Consider the following 19227-nt stretch of genomic DNA (forward strand, 5'->3'; position numbering starts at 1 on the left):
TGTGAGATGCAGGTTTAACAGATGTGGCGTGTGGGGGGTGGAGGGCAACACAGGGTGCTGGACCTGAGCACTGCCAGACAGTGACCCGAGGAGGAGGAGGAAGTGACATCACTGAGAGTGGTGTGTGTGAGATGCAGGTTTAACAGATGTGGCGTGTGGGGGGTGGAGGGCAACACAGGGTGCTGGACCTGAGCACTGCCAGACAGTGACCCGAGGAGGAGGAGGAGGAAGTGACATCACTGAGAGTGGTGTGTGTGAGGTGCAGGTTTAACAGATGTGGCGTGTGGAGGGGGGAGGGCAACACAGGGTGCTGGACCTGAGCGCTGCCAGACAGTGACCCGAGGAGGAGGAGGAGGAAGTGACATCACTGAGAGTGGTGTGCGTGAGGTGTAGGTTTAACAGATGTGGCGTGTGGGGGGTGGAGGGCAACACAGGGTGCTGGACCTGAGCGCTGCCAGACAGTGACCCGAGGAGGAGGAAGTGACATCACTGAGAGTGGTGTGTGTGAGGTGCAGGTTTAACAGATGTGGCGTGTGGTGGGGGGAGGGCAACACAGGGTGCTGGACCTGAGCGCTGCCAGACAGTGACCCGAGGAGGAGGAGGAGGAAGTGACATCACTGAGAGTGGTGTGTGTGAGGTGTAGGTTTAACAGATGTGGCGTGTGGAGGGGGGAGGGCAACACAGGGTGCTGGACCTGAGCACTGCCAGACAGTGACCCGAGGAGGAGGAGGAGGAAGTCTGTCAGGAAACAGATGATCCCGGAAGGAAGCTTCTCTCTGGCCCAGAGGACTGCTAAAGATGGAGTCCTGCGGGGAGAGAGATGTGGACCACACATCAACATTTTCATATTCATTTTCTCCACAGGCATTAATAAAAGTTCCCTTTCAGATCAGAGACTTCAACACTGACACTTCGGGAATTCTGGCCAGTATGGTCTTATAAAATGTAACTTTAAAGTTTTTTTTTTCAGTCCGCTTTTTGCACATGAATCATTTAGCAGACATTTTTATCCAACGTGACTTACAAATGAGGAGAGCAATAGAAGCAATTAAACTAACAATAGGACAACAATATGTAAGTGCTGTGACCCTTCCCAGTTTAGTCTAACGCAGTACATGTAATAATAATAAAAAAAAATATATAGAATAGAAGAGAAAAAAGAAAAAGTGTTTGGGTTAGCTCTTATTTCTTTATTTTTGACAGACGATTACATTGTTTGATTCCCAAATGTTAGATATTTTGGATGGATGAAGTAAGAATAAGAAGAACTAAGCAGCAATCTACTTTGAATCGATATAGGCCGACTCAAACCATCCATCCATCAAAATGACAGGATGAAATATAATGAACAAACCCAAACTGAAATCCACATTTTTCTTGATCTGACCCAGTGTTCGAAGTTCCAGTCAGCATAATGTGCCTTTCAGGCAGCGGGCCGATGACCTAACACAAACTAGAGCAACGTGATACTACCAGCAGGAAAAGTAATTCATTGTGTCTGCTTTACTATAAAACACACATTGCGACCACTTCACTAACACCTAACACACTCTTTGCGACCCGTTTAACAGATGCATAATTTTATGCTACTGTAAATAAGAACAGCCTGAACTGCAACCGGTGACAAACAATAACAACAGAGTGAAATAGTCAACTAACTACAACCAATTATCTAGCCCTCTAAACAAAAAAATGCTTCAGCCTAGAGCCCAAAATGTGACTTTGTGAAAGTTTTGTGAAAAACTGTCCTTAACTAAAATGTTGCTATAGTAGCCTAATAATATTAATGCTAGAAAGCCTCTGCACTTAGCAATTGTGATTTTGTTAAATAGTCTATTCTATTTCATCATTAAAATCTATATTCACATTCTGGGGGCAGGATAGTCCGGGTGAGGGGGCAGACTGCGATCTAGAGATCCTGCACTGGTACGGCAGGAAGGACATGGGTTAGGCCAGAAAACAGCCATCCTCTCCAGGCAGTGCATGTGCCATGTGTAGGATCATCACCCCACAGCACTCCATAGGCTGGGTGCCCATCAAAATCCTGCTTCAAACTGCTAACGAGACATCTTTTGTGATCATCTCGTTGTGATACATTTCGCCAAAACACACCCTGAATAAAACAGGGGATGGGTTTACTGCAACAGAGTTTGATATCATATGTGTGTAATTTTGTGTCTGTGGTGAGCATGCCAATAGGGATGAACTCTTTAGCTGTTTATCCACCATTAAAATGGAGTAGGTCCAAAGGTACACAATAGTATCACCAGGGACGCTGCCATAAGACCCAAGAGTTTGTGGATCTCTTGTCCTGCTCTGAACTGATTCGGGCAATCAGGCATGAACAAATATTGTCTGTTGCCTCAGAAACAAAAGACTTTTCTAAAGATTTTAGCCTTAAACCTAGCCTCGGTAAATGATCGAGAACTAAGTCTTGATGTCGAATTACCAACTCCTCTGAATGCGCTAGAATCAGGCAATCATCGAGTTCATTTAACACCCACACGCCCTAGACCCTCAATGCCGCATCCATATATTTTGTGAACATACAAGCCACAAAGGCAAGGTCAAAAGGAACAACCTTGAATTGGTTAGCTTTGCCTGAAGCAAACCTGAGGATTTCCCTTTGTCTCTAGACCAAGGGTCTTCAATGCGGGAGAGCTACCTTCCTGCAGACTTCCTTTCCAACCCTGCTCCAACACACCTGCCTGTAATTTTCAAGTAATCCTGAACACCTTGATTATCTGCTTCAGGTGGTTTGGATTAGGATTTGAGCTGAACTCAAGACCCCTGCCCTAGACTATCTGAAAATGTAATATGCATCCTTCAGATCAAGTTCATCAGATGCAAGTCCAGGATTGGCTGCAAACCGTCATCCTTTTTCAGCAAAAGGTAATATCAACTGTCATACCGGATTCCTTCTGGAAAGGAGGCACTTCCTCTATGGCCACTTTCTCCAACTAGGAATGAATTCCTGCTCCCGAAAGTACCTCCATTAAAGTGAAGTGGGCATGGCCAACACTGGATAGAATACTAGAGATCTTCTAGACTTAGAACACAACTCTCTATGTGCAAATATCTCCCTGTTGTAACCACAACATTATGGTCATGTAAACTACAGCAAAACTCCTCCGAGGGCATTGTTACAAGCACAAGTGATAAAACTGCCAAAAATGCACACGTATAGTGGTCCGAAATGTAGAACATAGCGAACGTGACTCAATATAAGGGGCCCAGCATGCAACGAGAGAGCACACCTTGTGGTAACCACAACATTATGGGCAACCCAAAAAGGGAAAATGAACAACCTAACTCAATATGAGGGGCCCAACATATACCTTGGAGGCACACCCTGCTGTGATCATGACATTGTGGACATGAGCAGCCATTATCCAGCAGCCATATCACCCTGTAGCCCAAGACTGGTTGCCCACTGAAGCTAAGCAGGGCTGAGCCTGGTTAGTCCCTGGATGGGAGACCTTCTGAGAAAACCAGGTTGCTGCTGGAAGAGGTGTTAGTGAGGCCAGCAGGGGGCGGTCACCCTGTGGTCTGTGTGGGTCCTAACGCCCCATTATAGTGACGGGGACACTATACTATCAAAGAGCACCGTCCTTCGGATGAGACGTTAAACCGAGGCCCTGACTCTCTGTGGTCATTAAAAATCCCGAAAGAATCCCGATCTTTCGAAAGAGTAGGGGTGTAACCCCGGCATCCTGGCCAAATTTGCCCAGTGGCCTCTGTCCATCATGGCCTCCTAATCATCCCCATATATACATACACTGATTGGCTTCATCTGTCTCCTCTCCACCAGTAAGCTGGTGTGTGGTGGGCGTTCTGGCGCACTATGGCTGCCGTCGCATCATCCAAGTGGATGCTGCACATTGGTGGTGGTTGAGGAGATTCCCCCTTCCATGCGAAGCGCTTTGAGTGCCTAGAAAAGCGCTATATAAATGTAATGAATTATTATTAATTATTATTATTATGAGCAACGTTTTCATGCTTCAAGGACATTATGGGGTGCCGAAACATGATGAATCCAATAATTCACAACTCCAACATACAGAGAGTTAACAACAAATCAGCATTTATAATCCAAATCACATCATGAGGGGGCAGAATAATTAACACTACACTTATATATAACAGATGAACAATGATTCCCTAATACCAAGATCATGTTGGTATATGAACTATTAAATACCTTGAGTAACTAGTTAAAGTGTCGTAACCAATGACAAGCAGAACATACATTCAACAAAACAATCTTCAGACTAGCATCTATAATACTGCAACATTTGTTTTACATCTTACCGAATGTCAGAAGTTCATGATTTATAAACCAAGAATGTCTCTAGGTCATCATAGGTCATGAACATTGATCATCATGGGTGCGGATAAAGTATGACCAGTGTGTCTCCGCAGGTGGGGCATCCATCGACCAATGCCTTGTTGAAAGCAAACATTGACCCCTTGTGCCAATGCTGACAATGGCTGTGCAGTGTGATCATGGCACTGTCTCTGTTTTGCTTGTTTTAGTTTCCATTTCACATTCACCAGTTTTTGATCCACAACCTAAGGCTGTAGCTGTTTTCCTGACGTGGGCAGGATGGAGCAAAGACGTCTGCTCATCAGCAACTGTGAGGGAGACTTAAATCCGTCAACAGGGGTGTTCCTGTGTTCGAGTAAGCTGAGGTAAGGGTCCTTCTTCTCAGAATGTGCTTTGCTAAAGTATAGTAGATGTTACAAGTCCCATTGAATTGCAAAGTTTTGAAGTCATGCAACCTGTACTTTGGGTCATTATCTGAAATTATTCTTTCAGGTACCGCGCCCCTAGCAAAGATGGCCTTCAGTTTACGGATGACTGTGGATGATGTGGTTGAATGGAGTCTCTCCAGCTCGAAGAATCTGCTGTAGTAGTCTACGGCTATTAAATATTCCTCTCCACTCCACATGAACAAGTCTATTGCAACAATCTGCCACGGTCGTTCTGGGATCTGGTTATGGACTCTTTTGGATTTTATTTTCGGAGCTCTAAGCATGTGGTGCATCTTTCCACCATTTCCTCAATTTGTTTGGCCATCATGCCTGGCCAAAATAAAATATCTCTGGCTCTTTGCTTACTCTTCTCAATTCCCATGTGTGCAGTGTGTATGCACTAACATTTCTACCCTAAGCACATGTGGAATGATGATTTTCTCACCCTTAAACAGAAGTCCTTCGATCTCTGAAATCTCATCTCTGTGATTCCAGTACCCAGCAAGGCTGGAGGGGCACTTCTTCCTCACATCAGGCCATCCGGCTTTCATGACACTTCTCAGGGAGGTAAGCTGTGGGTCTTGCTCTGTTGCTTTTCAGATGCTCGTTAGCTTCCTGTCGCTTACAGGGAGATTAGCTACAACTGTGTGAATTTGTGCATCCATATCCTCATCCAGTGATTCAAGTCTGTATAAGATGGGCTTCCTGGATAGGGCATTCCACTATTGGAATGTCTTTTCCTGGACGGTGCACCATTTCGATATCGTACCTCTGTAGTTGCAAGACCATTCTGAAGCCGTGGAGGAGCGGCTGCAAGAGGCTTTCTCAGGATGGGTTCTAAATGTTTGAGATCAGACTCGTCAATAAACTTTCTGCCATTGGTGTTCGAATGCAAATGTTTTCACACACGTCTCAGCATACAATTCCTTTTCAAACTGTGCATCATTTAAAAAAATATTTTGAAGCATACGCAATGGGTTTGTGGTCCTGAAGCAGTACAGCACCCAGGCAACTTTTTGATGCATCAACCTGCATGCGGAGCTCTTTACCAGGGTCATAGTAAGACAGGACAGGGCCAGGCTCTCCTGTGATCAGCTCTTTAGTCTTTTCAAATGCTTTCATCTGAGTCACATCCCACACAAACTCACTACTGTTTCAGAGCTGCCTCAGAGGTGCATTTATTTCAGACAGATATGGAAGAGTAATTGACCATACCTATGATGGTTTCCAGTTTTTACTTATTCTTTGGAGGGCTCATGTCTCTTATCGCGCATATCACAGTTTTTTCTGGGTTAAGGCGTACGCCTTTTTCATGGGTCCTCATTAGCACAGTGTGCAAGTTTGCATCATGTTCGTCTTTTGTTTTGATGAGTATGTCGTCTACAATGGCTGCAACACCGTCAAGCCCTTTATAAGTCTCATCTATTTTTCTCTGAATCTCATCTTGAGCGGAGATCAGTCCAAAAGGTAGACGGAGACATCTGTACCTTCCCACTACAATATTGAATGTTGTTAGTTTTGACGACTCCTCAGACAGCTTGATTGCCCAACATCCAGATTTTGCATCAAGCTCATTAAAGAATTATGCTCCAGCGAGTTTTGGGGTGATGTTGTCCAGAGTCGGCAGGGGGTAATGCGGCCTTTTGATTGCTTTAGGGTGTACTCACACTAGCCAGTTTGAACCGTGCCCGAGTGCGTTTGACCACCAAAGCGCGGTTCGTTTGACTAGTGTGAGTGCTCCGAACCGTGCCCGGGCGCGGCTCGATTAGCCGGCCCTGGCCCGCTTGGAAGAGGTGGGCCAGAGCACGGTTCAGTTGGACTCGGGCGCGGTTCGCATGCAGTGTGAGCGCTAACCGTGCTGGAGCACGGAACAGGACGCGTGGCGTCATGGTTTTGCGACGCTCCAAAACCAACACAGTCCGTAATCAAAGCTGCAAAGTCCTTGCTGCACTTCAGCTGGTACCTTGCAAACCTCCTCATACGAGCAGCACGATTACGTGAAAATTTTCGCGCCACTAAGGCGACGCATCTGTTTAACAACAGGCTGTGGACCACCGTGGACCAAACGACACAAAATTATCCACAAAGAAAACAGAGCGATGGACTTCATTGTGTTCAGAGAGCGCCGCTCTTCTTGTTTATCCCGAAACCGTCGCACGCACCATAATGACGTAAGCGTGCTCCGGCACGAATGCTGAAACCCTATGTGAGTGCAGGCCAGAGGGGGAGTGGGGAGGGGGGACAATCGTACTCGGGCCCGGTTCATGGCAACCGTGCCTAGTGTGAGTACACCCTTATTCAAGTCTCTAGGGCAGGGTTCCTCAAACTCGGTCCTGGAGGGCCACTGTCCTGCAGAGTTTAGCTCCAACCCTGATCAAACACACCTGAGCAAGCTAATCAAGGTCTTCAGGATCACTAGAAACTCACAGGTAGGTGTGTTTGATCAGGGTTGGAACTAAACTCTGCAGGACAGTGGCCCTCCAGGACCGAGTTTGAGGAACCCTGCTCTAGGGTCTAAACATACCCTGAGCTTTCCAGTGCAGGGTTTCAACGACCACTAGGGAATTAACCCAGTCTGTGGGTTCCGTGACTTTAACAATAACGCCTGCTTTTTCCATGCTGTCTAGCTCCTCCTTGAGGCTGCAGGATCCAGGAGTATAGGACATTCTCCTGGAAATTGACCAATCCCGTGAAAGACATCCTTGAACTCTTGCATGAGACCACCGGGTTTGTTTATATCTGCATCAACTGAAAAAACACTCTTTATCAGCCCGATGCCCATGCATGTTCTCAAAAGCATGGGAGGTGCATGTGTATTCACTATGTAAAATTCCAGCAAAGCTTCTGTGTCTTTTACATGTCCCTTTTACATCAAGTGACTCTCCGCCATAGCCTTTAAGACGGCCGATCATGGGTTTCAGTTCTGTTGTGTTGAAATTTTTTTTAAATTTACTGGCTGGAATAATGATCAACTGGGCCTCAGTATCCAACTTGAAGCTAACTTTGTTTGCTTGAGGTCCTAATTTAAGTTCCTCAAAATCCTGTTCACATTCTGTGTTAATTGCATCAAAACACAGTTCATCCACCTCTAAGATGCATGTATTGTCCACTGTGTGTACAGTTCTACGTATAACAGGTTGTTTTGATTTACATACCTTGGCGAAGGGGTTGAGTTTATTGCATATTTTGCGAGTGTCCCTTTGACTGTGTTGCTGTGCACATTTTGCTTAACACCGCATGTGCTGCACTGTTCTGTGCTGCCGCTGCATGTTAAGTCAAGTCACCTTCATTTATAAAGCGCTTTTAACAATATGGACTGTTTCAAAGCAGCTTTACAGTTATAATAGGAAATTAACGTAACAGATTGTTTGGCTTTACAGCAGCTCTAGAATAAAGCTATTGTCCAGCTAAAGTTAGTTTTTGATTGATTCACTTCCGTTGCAAAGATCATTAGTTATTAACTTAGGGGCCGCTAACACGACACTGCTCTAACAGAAAACAGAAAACCATATCGAGAAATAAATAAGAGCACACATGTTTGTGTCTGACTTCAGTCTTTGCTCGATGAACACTACTCCAACATGTATGAAAAGGAGTGAAAATAGGAATGAAACTTTGAATATCTATAGAATGAAAGTGTGAATATATGGAATGAAAGTGCAAATTTGACAGTACTATATATATTATTGGTACTATATATATATTACAGTAGTATATATATATATATATATATATATATATATATATTGGCTTGTATTGTTTTAATTTTAGCATCATTCAAATTATAAAATTATTTACTTTTATTAAAAAGTCTAATATTAATTATTCTGTCCCTTGAGAGTTTTGCAGCATCCCTCCACCACTCCTCACTCTCTGCTGGTTCCTATCCCAGTTAAGGATGGGGGAGTACTCTGGGTTTGGGCCAAATCCCCCCTTGGACGGCACACCAAATATAGGGCATACTTTACCCTGATATCTGATTACACGTACATGTGAAATTGTATATTGATAAATTATTCATCTGCTTAATGATTTAGTGCACTAACACTGCTGTAGTTTATATAACAGCAGTCTCTGACAGCACAATGCTACTTTGTAGTAGCTAAAATGAACTATTTCCTTGTCAAATTAAAATGATATCTTAGTTTTACCACAAATATATATCATCTGTCATTTTATTTTCTAAAGATATGTCCAGATGTGCAGTCTATCAATAACATTTGAGTGGCAACACTAGGAACGGCCACGAGCTGGCGGTGTGAACGCAGCTTTACACTCAATCATTTAGATGAAAATTAATAGGGTCAAATTGTAAACATTAAAATACTCAGTTTCAATATTATAGCAACAAGGAAAAAGGCAATATATGTGTTGTTATTTTAGTGTGTAATCACTTAGTAACTTGTGTAAAGTTATTACATAATTTGACAACTTATAAACCCTATACACCAGGGGTGTCCAATCCTGTTCCTGGAGATCTACCGTCCTGCAGAGTTCAGCTCACACACACCTGAACCAGCTCATGATCTTCAGAAGCACCTCATTACAGACGTGTGCGTGTGTGTGTGTGTGTGTGTGTGCGTGTGTGAAGCAGGACGAGGCCGAGGAGGAGCGGAGGCATAAAGGAGGAGCGACGACAGTGGAGAGCGAGAGAGGCCAGGCCTGGACTATTTTATTTGATGTTTAGTTTTATTATGTGTGGCGGCAGTCGACCGTGAGGGAATGCCGTCTTTACTTTCGTTTTTGTATTTGTTTATTTATTTGATTAAAATCTTGTTGAATGTTCGCCGGTTCCCGCCTCCTTCTTCCCATAACATCTAACTTCTGTACAGACTGTAAAAGTGATGATTTAAACAACTTTACAGCTCAAATAATACAAATTTCTAAGAAAAAAAATAGCGCAAGCGCTTTTATAAACTTAAACACTTCAGCTTTTAAAACCTTCAAAATGACATTTCTTTTGTAAGTGAACTTCAAACAGATTTTTTTCTTTTTCTTTTTGTGGCAATCAATATGCCACAAATGCTGTCAATTGAGCGTAATTTGTATTGAACCCAGAACATTATTTTAATAATAGATGGGTGTAGCAGGATTGTGAATGCCCCTTGCTCAACCTTCCTCAGTCCCCCGAGAGCTCTGACACAAACATTAGTGGTGAAAACAGATCTACAGTCAGACGGTGGATTCCTGTGGACACATGCACACCACGGCTGAACTTCTGCACGCCTACATTCTTGGCTCTGTGAAAACAAACTGCAAACCCTGTAGGAGCAGTCATACTGCACTCATCGAATTGGACCAGTGACACTCCAAATGTATAATATATTAATATGTGAAAATATTACATTTTAGCTTAACCTTCTACGGTGGGCGAGAGAGCTCAACGCGCTGCAACTGAAGAAAACACATGCAAATAGAAAAACATCTTCATCAGTTTCACAACACATCTGTGCTCCAAATACTCACAACACAACCAAATACAGAAACGCACAGCAAATAGCACAGGCCACCACTGAAATGTTTCCAGGAGACCCAATAAGTGACGAATGGCCACCGTATTAACCTCTTAAACCTCAAGAATATCATTCTACACAGGGAATCAAACAAACAAAGAAAAACATCAAGTGGGCTCAACAAATATTGGCACCCTTGGTAAAATTTTGTGTTTGCAATTTCTCCTGTTATGCCGGTACACATTGTCTTTCGTCTGGCTGTCCCAGATGAAAGATGACCAACCTTGGCAGTTTCTGGGGTCATGGCTCCTGAACGCTGGCCCTCTGTCGTACAGTTAGAGAGAGAGGTCCAAAGACGGCTGTTGTTACGGTCTTGTGAATTTCATGCAGAAATTTAGCATGATCATCTCACAGTGTGTTTGTGCTACGACCTACGTCTACTGACTAGCCAATAAAATTGCAACATGAAATGCTGTATTGATCAATGCGACATGGTGCTAAAAGTTAAAACCATTACCTCAAGATCAGATTGCAAGATTGGCATGCCATGTTGGCCTCTGTTCTCTAGCCATGACCATATTCTACTCTTTCACTTCCTCCTCTTTTTTCAGAACACATAAAAAAACACAATTGCTAGTTTCAGCCCTTCACGTCCTCACGCTGTTTAAATAGCAAATGCATTTGCGCCCATCTGTGGCCCATGGGCTGCTGGTCTGAGAACGAGTGTGTGTTCAGGAGCATTGCTGGAGCGTTGCTATTCTGAGGAACTGAAATAGACTGAGCCGTTGACCAACCGAACCCTGGGATAAAGTCAATGGCACAGTATTTTATTTGTTATTTAAAGAGTGCGTTAGTAATGTGAGCCTATAGGCGGGTCCACAACGCGCGTACACTGCTTATTACACACACATTCTGCTTATTACACACACGCGCAGCAGCCCACAAACATGCCAAATATTAAAAATAAAAGGATTACAATGTAAAAGATTATTATTGTGTACATAAAGATTTGGTGGAATCCGGCTTGTCCTGTAGATGATCTGCTGCTTTAACCTCACACACACACACACACAGCTTTAATGTAAATTGTGAATCCACCTCGGCGCGAGCGCAACTGGCTTTTAAAGGGAATAGGAGATGAGACTCTGACTGGCTTATTGCATGTTACGCTCAAAACACACTCATTACTCATTAAGAGAATCGGGACGACCCTTTTAGACCAGCGCCGGGAGCGCCGACCATTTGTCCCGTCGTTAAACTAGCAGAAGTGGATTGAGACTTGTGCCGTTGCGCTGTAGACCATGCGCTTAGATCGTTAAAATAGGGCCCTTAATGTTTACTTTGTTTCTTTCAACTATTTGACTTTAATTCAAAGATTTATTGTGACTATTTTGAATGAATGATTTTCAGTTTTCAAGGGTGCCATTATTTGTGTACCCGCTGTCCAGTGTCTGCTCGCGTGAGCTCACCCGCTTCAGAGAGATCCCGTAAGGAGCTGCTCAGCGCACTCCTCTTCAGGCCCTCGCCCATGGCGTAGGAGTCGTCCAGGCTGGTGCGGCCCATGCTGCCGTTCCCCGTCTCCTTCTTCAGGCCAGACATGCTCTGAGACATACTGGGCCGGACCACCCCTTTCTGCTTCTCCAGCTCCGCTGCAAACAGCCAAACACACACGTCATTCATATAGCACACACTTCCACTCGGACAACAAACGACAGCGGTTTGCTTTAGCGGACAGTCATACCTCATACTACTCTTCCATAACATAATAAAGCATAAAAATCTAAATGACCCTGGCATGTCCATCAGAAATGAAGGCGACAACAGCGAAGCCAAGCGAGAAATTAGGATAAATGTGTAAAATAACATGAAGTGTTATCTGACGTTCATCTGATTGATATTCACATGTGAAAGATTGGAACGCAGTGGAACCTGACCTCTGAACTCTGACCCTTACAATTAAACATGCACATGACATTAAATATGCATTCCTGCAAAAGCAGATTTTTGTTTACTGTGAGGGTTTCTGAACGAGTCATTTGCGCAGTTTCTGCTCTCCTTAATCCTAACAGCTGTAATCCTGCCTCCGTTCACTCGCTCTGCAAAGAGCATGATGCTCAGTGATGTCCGAAATCTACATCTCACAGAACCGGGTCTGGAAAAGATGAGGATCAGGAAGAATAAAGGTCTGTTTACACTCTATCCGGTACTTCTCCATCTCCTGGACTTCGGCGATGGACTCTCGCAGGTCGCTGAGGAACTTCTTGCGGTCCTGAGGGTTGGGCGCATTGAAATTGATCAGGACTTTGAAGTCCGCACCTGGAATGGCTGAAGTCAGCCGGATACCATTCGGATAGACTGAGAAAAATAAGAACACGTCGTTTTACTTCAGAAAAAATTAATTATATATTTAAATGGATTCTTATAGTACATCTATGCAGGACTGAGAGTGCCATGAAATGAAGGAATAACATATTATTCTTTGTTATTAAGTCAAAAACAAAAATGTCAATAAATCACTGAATTAAGCTACATAAATGCATCACATACTGCAACTTTAAATAGACTTTATCTATCTGTGATTTATTTGTATATTTTGCTGGTGAATTCCTGATTCCTTCATTTTTAAATGACACTACAGGAAGACAAGTTTTTGTTTCGTATTCATTTCTGATTGTGGATATATTTCTTACACTGGTTTTCAAACAGCATCACTTGCATCCCGTTCAAAGAGAAAGATTGCCTGAAACTATATGTCACTGAGTTCTTCTTCTTTTGGAAGATCTTGGTAACCTGTCACAGAAAAGCAACAACCACAGTGATCAGTGGCCGCATCTAACGTTTGCTGATATCTGTAGAATAACACATGTGATCATGTGTGTGTGTGCGTGCCCTCACCACCAGCAGGTCATGTGATCATGTGTGTGTGTGTGTGTGTGTTTGCTCTCACCACCAGCAGGTCATTGAACAGGAAGATCTCCCGCTGATGCTGCCCGAGTTTCTGCAGTCGGTTTGGATCCGGGACCTCGAACAGTCTGCAGTAGCACACGAGCCTGCGGTGAGCCTGAGACAGCACCTGACACACACACACACACACGTTACACTCACGGCTATGGGTTTTTATACTCAACTATGGTATTTTCTACTTGGCTCTTACTGTAAATGCAACCCATAGACAGACTGTGTTTTTGCATTTTTAGAAAGACATTAGTTATGTTTATTAAGCCATTCTTTTCATGAGGACTGTTGGCTACTCCCCACAATGTAGCTAATTTCACGCACGCACGCACACACACACACACACACACACACTCACAGGTTTCTTTTGCTATACTTGAGGACATTCCATAGACGTAATGGTTTTTATACTGTACAAACTGTATATTCTCACCCCTTACACTAACTCTACCCCTAAACCTGACCATCACACACACCCACACACACACTAACTCTACCCCTAAACCTGCCAATCACACACACACACCCACACTAACTCTACCCCTAAACCTGCCCATCACACACACACACCCACACACACACACACACCAACTCTACCCCTAAACCTACCCATCACACAAAACTTTATGCATTTTTTCATTTTTAATAAAACACTGCTTAGTATGTTTTTAAAGCCATTTGAAATACAAGGACTCAAGAAATGTCCTCATAAATCATGTTCACGTTGTAATACCAGTGTAATACTCATGACGCCTCAACGCCGGCGATATGGACCCTCTATGGTGGACGGCACTGATCCTCAACAACTGGTCTCAATACCGGCGTGATTACTTCGACTTCCAAACAGATGGAAATGGATAAATACTCTAAATGTTCCGATCCAATTTGACTTGTAATGCTGCCTGAATCATGCACTGTTCCTTCGTTGGCCAGAGGAGAACTGGCCCTCCGACTGAGTCTGGGTTCTCCCAAGGTTTTTTCCTCCATTCTGTCACTGATGGAGTTTTGGTTCCTTGCCACTGTTGCCTTGGCTTTTGGCTTGCTTAGTTGGGGACATTTAATATTCAACAATATTATTGATCTGCCTTACTTCAGGTGGACGTTGACGCAATTTTCTTTTAGAAACAAACTTTGTTGTATTATTTTCATGTTATCACTGTGAAGCTGCTTTGATACAATCTGTATTGTAAAAAGCGCTATATAAATAAAGGTGACTTGACTTGACTTGACATTATACGAATTTCTGTCCTCATAAATCACACACACACACTCTCTCTCTCTCTCTCTCTCTACACACACACATTCATGGCTTGCCACACACATCATGAAGTATACTTACACATCCGAGGCCATGGTGATGCGATCCAATCTGTAATGCAAGAGATATATGAGTGAATCATGCAATTCACTGTTGATGATTCAAAATTGTTGTATCAGAATTGTTGAGAAATGATAAGAGCTCTTAAACTACACCTGACAGACTCTCATTATCTTCATCATTAATTACATGGGCAGTATCTGGGGAAGTCTGTATCTTTTAGCAACTTTTAGCAACTTTTGAGCTTACTTGCTTCTTGCCCACGATGAGTTTCTCCACCTTCTGCACCTGAGACACATGGTCATCATTCGTTTTCAGCTCCTTCTTCTGGATCCGCTCGTAAATCCCAACCAGCATCTCCCGAGGGATGTCCTCTCCATCATCAACCCCTTCCAACACACACACACACACAAGGCTATAACACACACTACAGCTACTGAACTGGCATGTCATGTCGTTCTATATTTGGACTCTCTGTGACCATGTATCAAGTCCAACTGAGCTGAAGCCATGGACTCATCCTCGACGGATCTGATGTACGCCTGTGACGTCAGCCCATTTATTGGTAACACTTTACAATAAGGTTCATTAGTTAACTACTTTAGTGAACTCAGAATGAACAATACTTCTACAGCATTTATTAATCTTAGTTAATATTAAGTTCAACATTTACTAATACGTCATTAAAATCAAAGGTTGTATTTGTTAACATTAGTTAATGCACTGTGAACTAACATGAACAAACAATGAACAGCTGTATTTTTATTAACTAACATTAACAAAGATCAACTAATACAGTAACAAATGTATTGCTCATTGTTAGTTCATGTTGGTAATAGTGTTGTAGTCAAGACCACCTAACCCGAGACCAAGACAAGACCAAGACCAAAGTGTATCGAGACCGAGACAAGACCAAGACTTTTAGGGGCCGAGACCAAGTCGAGACCAAGACCCAGGGAGGGCGAGACCGAGTCAAGACCAAGACCAGCGCCCCACACTACATGACACAATAAAATGTGAAACATGATCAAAAGAGCTTCTCAAATTGATCAAACACCTAGATATTAAACATTTAAAGCTGAAATAAACTTAACCATCTTTATTCAATACTCCTGGGTGACTTCCATCATTCAGTACAGAATGTAAAACACTATTCATTGTTCATCACTAAAGTCTTCACTTTTCTCCGCCTTTTATATACAATACATAAAGTTATGTTGTTTTTAAAGCAACAATAATCCTTTTTTTTAACCACATAGCTAAATGTGTAAAGAAATGCCAAACAGTCAACATTTAAAATGCAGAAAAGCAGTGTATTGTAATGAATACAGTAATTCTATGTGAAATGTTAATGTTTAGGAACAACTATTGTAAGTAAGAGTCTTTTATAGCTTTTATGTGTTATCAAAGCAACAAAAGATATCTAATACAAAGAGGTCAGAAAGTCAGTGGCCTAACTGCATGTGATTTATAAAAGTACTCAATTGATTTAATTGGGAGCAGTTTCATCATATGCCAAACCTTAACAAACTGCAGTGGCAAAACACTCTTCATAAGTTCAAGGCAAGCTCACTGCAATGGATAAACACATAGATGAGTAGCACTGCACAACACCACAAAAACATGACTGACTGACCATTTGATGTAGGCTACAGTACATTATATCCAGCATCTTTTACAGTGTGCAAAAATGCCCAAGATAGGTTTGGATAGGTTTTTTCGTTTATTTAAAGTGTGCATGGTTTATGTCAGCTGAATGTGCGGAACGCTTTTCAGAGAAGATAAGGTATTTTAGCACAATTCACACCCAGCGGTAATTCAGGAAAAAAATATATCCGAATGCTCCACATGAAAATGTGGTCTTCCGACCTTTTACCATCGTGTCGATTTATTTTGATTAATATGTGCCAGGGAGAGAGAGCAAGACAGCGCTTAGGAGACGGTGAAGCCTTGTTTACACTTTCGCCTGGCTCCGAAGAGAGAGAGTGCGCGCGCGCGACCTGGGCTCTCTCTCTCTCTCTCTGCTCGTTCTTCAGTTAAACATGCGCCCGTCACACGCGCAGCAGTTCGTCTACATTATTCACCCATCAAATAAGACTATGATAGATGATGCAGACATCTTCTCCCTCTCCCAGACAACAGCTCACTTTCTTGGGATTGCGAGTGAAAGGGGGCGGGGATGGGTGACAGCGGTAACAAAAATACATAATTAGCAATGAGTCCCGTTATTGCTTGGATTTGAATCAGTACGTTTTACATACAATAAAAGCAAGGATGTTAACAAAAAAAATAGACAATATACTGGAAATTTAGTGATATTTCCACAGTTATGGTCTTGAAAAAAAAAATCCCGAGTCCTCAATGTCCGAGACCGAGACAAGACCGAGTACAAATGCGGTCGAGTCCGAGACGAGACCGAGACCATCAAAAAGTGGTCTCGAGACCGGTCTCGAGACCAAGACCGGTCTCGAGTACTACAACACTAGTTGGTAAATACATTAACTAATGAACCTTATTGTAAAGTGTTACCAATTGAATAGAGTGAAAGCAACAGTGAGTTTCCATCCAAACCTCGCAGATTCTTGATGAAGTCCTCGAGCTTCATCTTGCGCTCCAGCTTGACGTTGGGGCTGTACATGTCTGTGTTGAGGAGGATGATGGCGAATGCCATGATGAAGATGGTGTCAGGGTTTCTGAACTGACGGACCACATCAGGGTTACAGATGCAGTAGCGCTGGCTAAACACACACACACAACACACATCATTCCATCTCTGAATGCAATGAACATCATCTTTTGACTATTAGTGCTGTAGCATCTTTGGCTGCTTGATTATCTTTTTTACCTTGTTTCTAATTTACTTCAGAATTATGTCAGAGATAAAACCTGCATGGTTCAGTGAAGTAGATGCGTGTTTGGTGATGCGACAGCACCTGTAAGCCTCGATCAGGCGCTCCACCTTCTGTGCTTCTCCCTGAACACGGATCTGAGCCTGGAATTTCCTCAAAGCTTCGTCCAGCTCCATCCCTGAGAAATCCAGCTCATCCACCACACAGCTGACACAGACACACACCACGTCACATGCCACGTCTACACAAACCTGTGGCTTACAGCAGGTGGCCTTTTGTTCAACACAGTATAAAAGGAAAAACTACATTTATCTAATAACACAATGGGTAAGTAGTATGAAAACACTTACTCTAAAACATCCCTATTGAACTGTTTCTGCCGGTTCCCCAGGAACTCCCCGATCATCTGTCGACTCAAGCCTTTCCTCTGCAGGAAAAAGTGTGCGACTCCCACGGGAGTGTCGGGGATAAAGCCCCTCTCCGTCAGGTACTGCACTCCCTTCTCTGGCTTTCTGAAAGCAGAGGAGCAGCTCAAGTTAACGTCTTGTCCTTCTGAACACTCAATCATAGCCGATACTGGACATGCAGAAGGAAACAGAAATGCAGTTATTTAGAATTAGCACTCAGCGCATTCACACAGAGATAATATGCACCTCAAACCAGAGGTTCTTCTGGTGATAAAATGTGTATTTTGTGTAAATATTATGTCATTGAAATACATACTTATTGAAGAGGTTGAGGCCAATGCGGTATTGTCTTTTCCGCATGAGATCGCTGCTGAAGGCCGGAGAGTCCCAGCTGTTGCGAGTGTCTTTGTGGTAGGTCTGCTTGCTGAGACTATCTCGAGATGAGGATTCTGAGTTTATTGTGTCAATGGAGTTTGAATTGCTGTTGAGACTGTCATTGTCTCCATCTGAAAAGTCTGATTCTGTCTTGCTCTGCCGGTTGCCGTTGGTAGGAAGGTGGCTCTCCACCTGCCGGTGTCTAAGGGGCTCTTCGTCTTGAGAAAGCAAGGGAGCTCTGGGAGGTAGTCCATGTGAGATGGTTTTGGGACTGGCCTGTGGTCCTGCTACGGTTCGTTCGTGGTTATTTTGTGGCTGGCCCAAGCCCTGGCTTGTATCTGCTGAGCTGTCACTGGGAGGCTCGATGGTCAACAGGGGTAAGTCCATACAGAGCTGCGGCCCTTGGCCTTCGAGGGACGGAGGGCTCCTGTAGCTAGTGTCCCTGTCCACCTTGTCCTCCTTGGCCCCCGTGGACCAGTACTCCTGCGAGGAGCCGCCGGACTGCTCAGCCTGGGTGCTGGAGGGCTGGTCAGCGCAGCAGGAAGGCTGGACCGGTGGGGAGAGCTCCTCTTCATCGATGAAGAGTGTCACGTCACAGATCTCATCCAGCTTGTGCTGCTCATCAGGCTGAGGGAGCTCATCTTCCTGGCGCAGACAAACTGCTTGTTCAGGCTGGATCTCCTCTTTGCGTAGACTACGGCAGTTCAGTGCATCGTCAATTGACTCCGCCAGTGACTTTACTTGCCTTGAGAAAGTGTCCTCTAGCTCTGTGATTGTATCTGTTAAATCGTTTTGAGGTTCTGGGGCTTCCAAGATAACAGGAACCATCTCTCCAGCTTGAGCCATGGCTCCTACTTGGCTGGTATCCTCCAGGAGAGACATTTGCTTGCCCTCAAAAACAGAGCCGTGGACTTTCTCTCCTCCTTCAAAGGAAAACTGCATCCTCATGTTGGACAAAAGAATCCTGCGGGACATGCGGTTCTCCGACATACAACTCCGGAGGCGTTCAAAGTTCTTGTTCATTTGGTGTCGGCGGAAAGCTGTCTGGATGGTGCGTGCAGCATGGCGGGTTATGAAACGGCCCCCGTATTTCCGCTCAAGCATTTCCACCTGGA

The 19227-nt window shown here is 43.8% G+C and overlaps 2 protein-coding genes across 4 annotated transcripts in view; both read right to left on the minus strand.

Annotated features, from left to right (window-relative positions):
• gp9 (glycoprotein IX (platelet)) overlaps positions 1-19227 on the minus strand; it is a 158444-nt gene that overhangs the window by 13154 nt on the left and 126063 nt on the right. The gene's annotated exons all lie outside the window — the stretch shown is intronic.
• The window catches only part of iqsec1a (IQ motif and Sec7 domain ArfGEF 1a), a 53482-nt gene continuing 34953 nt past the window's right edge, over positions 699-19227 (minus strand). For all 3 annotated transcript variants that reach the window (XM_056261195.1, XM_056261203.1, XM_056261186.1), the window contains exons 3-13: positions 18054-19222; positions 17681-17842; positions 17415-17537; positions 17053-17219; positions 14731-14870; positions 14503-14532; positions 13156-13281; positions 12899-12998; positions 12402-12563; positions 11678-11857; positions 699-806 (exon numbers count right to left, since the gene is read on the minus strand). In XM_056261195.1, the coding sequence (XP_056117170.1) occupies positions 793-806; positions 11678-11857; positions 12402-12563; positions 12899-12998; positions 13156-13281; positions 14503-14532; positions 14731-14870; positions 17053-17219; positions 17415-17537; positions 17681-17842; positions 18054-19222 (2373 nt within the window). In that variant the 3' untranslated portion in view covers positions 699-792. The remainder of the gene's footprint in view (positions 807-11677; positions 11858-12401; positions 12564-12898; positions 12999-13155; positions 13282-14502; positions 14533-14730; positions 14871-17052; positions 17220-17414; positions 17538-17680; positions 17843-18053; positions 19223-19227) is intronic.

This window comes from Rhinichthys klamathensis, unplaced genomic scaffold (genome assembly GCF_029890125.1).
Source record: "Rhinichthys klamathensis goyatoka isolate OS25496 unplaced genomic scaffold, OSU_Roscu_1.1 h1tg000010l_1, whole genome shotgun sequence".
In the NCBI taxonomy this organism is placed as follows: Eukaryota; Metazoa; Chordata; class Actinopteri; order Cypriniformes; family Leuciscidae; genus Rhinichthys; species Rhinichthys klamathensis.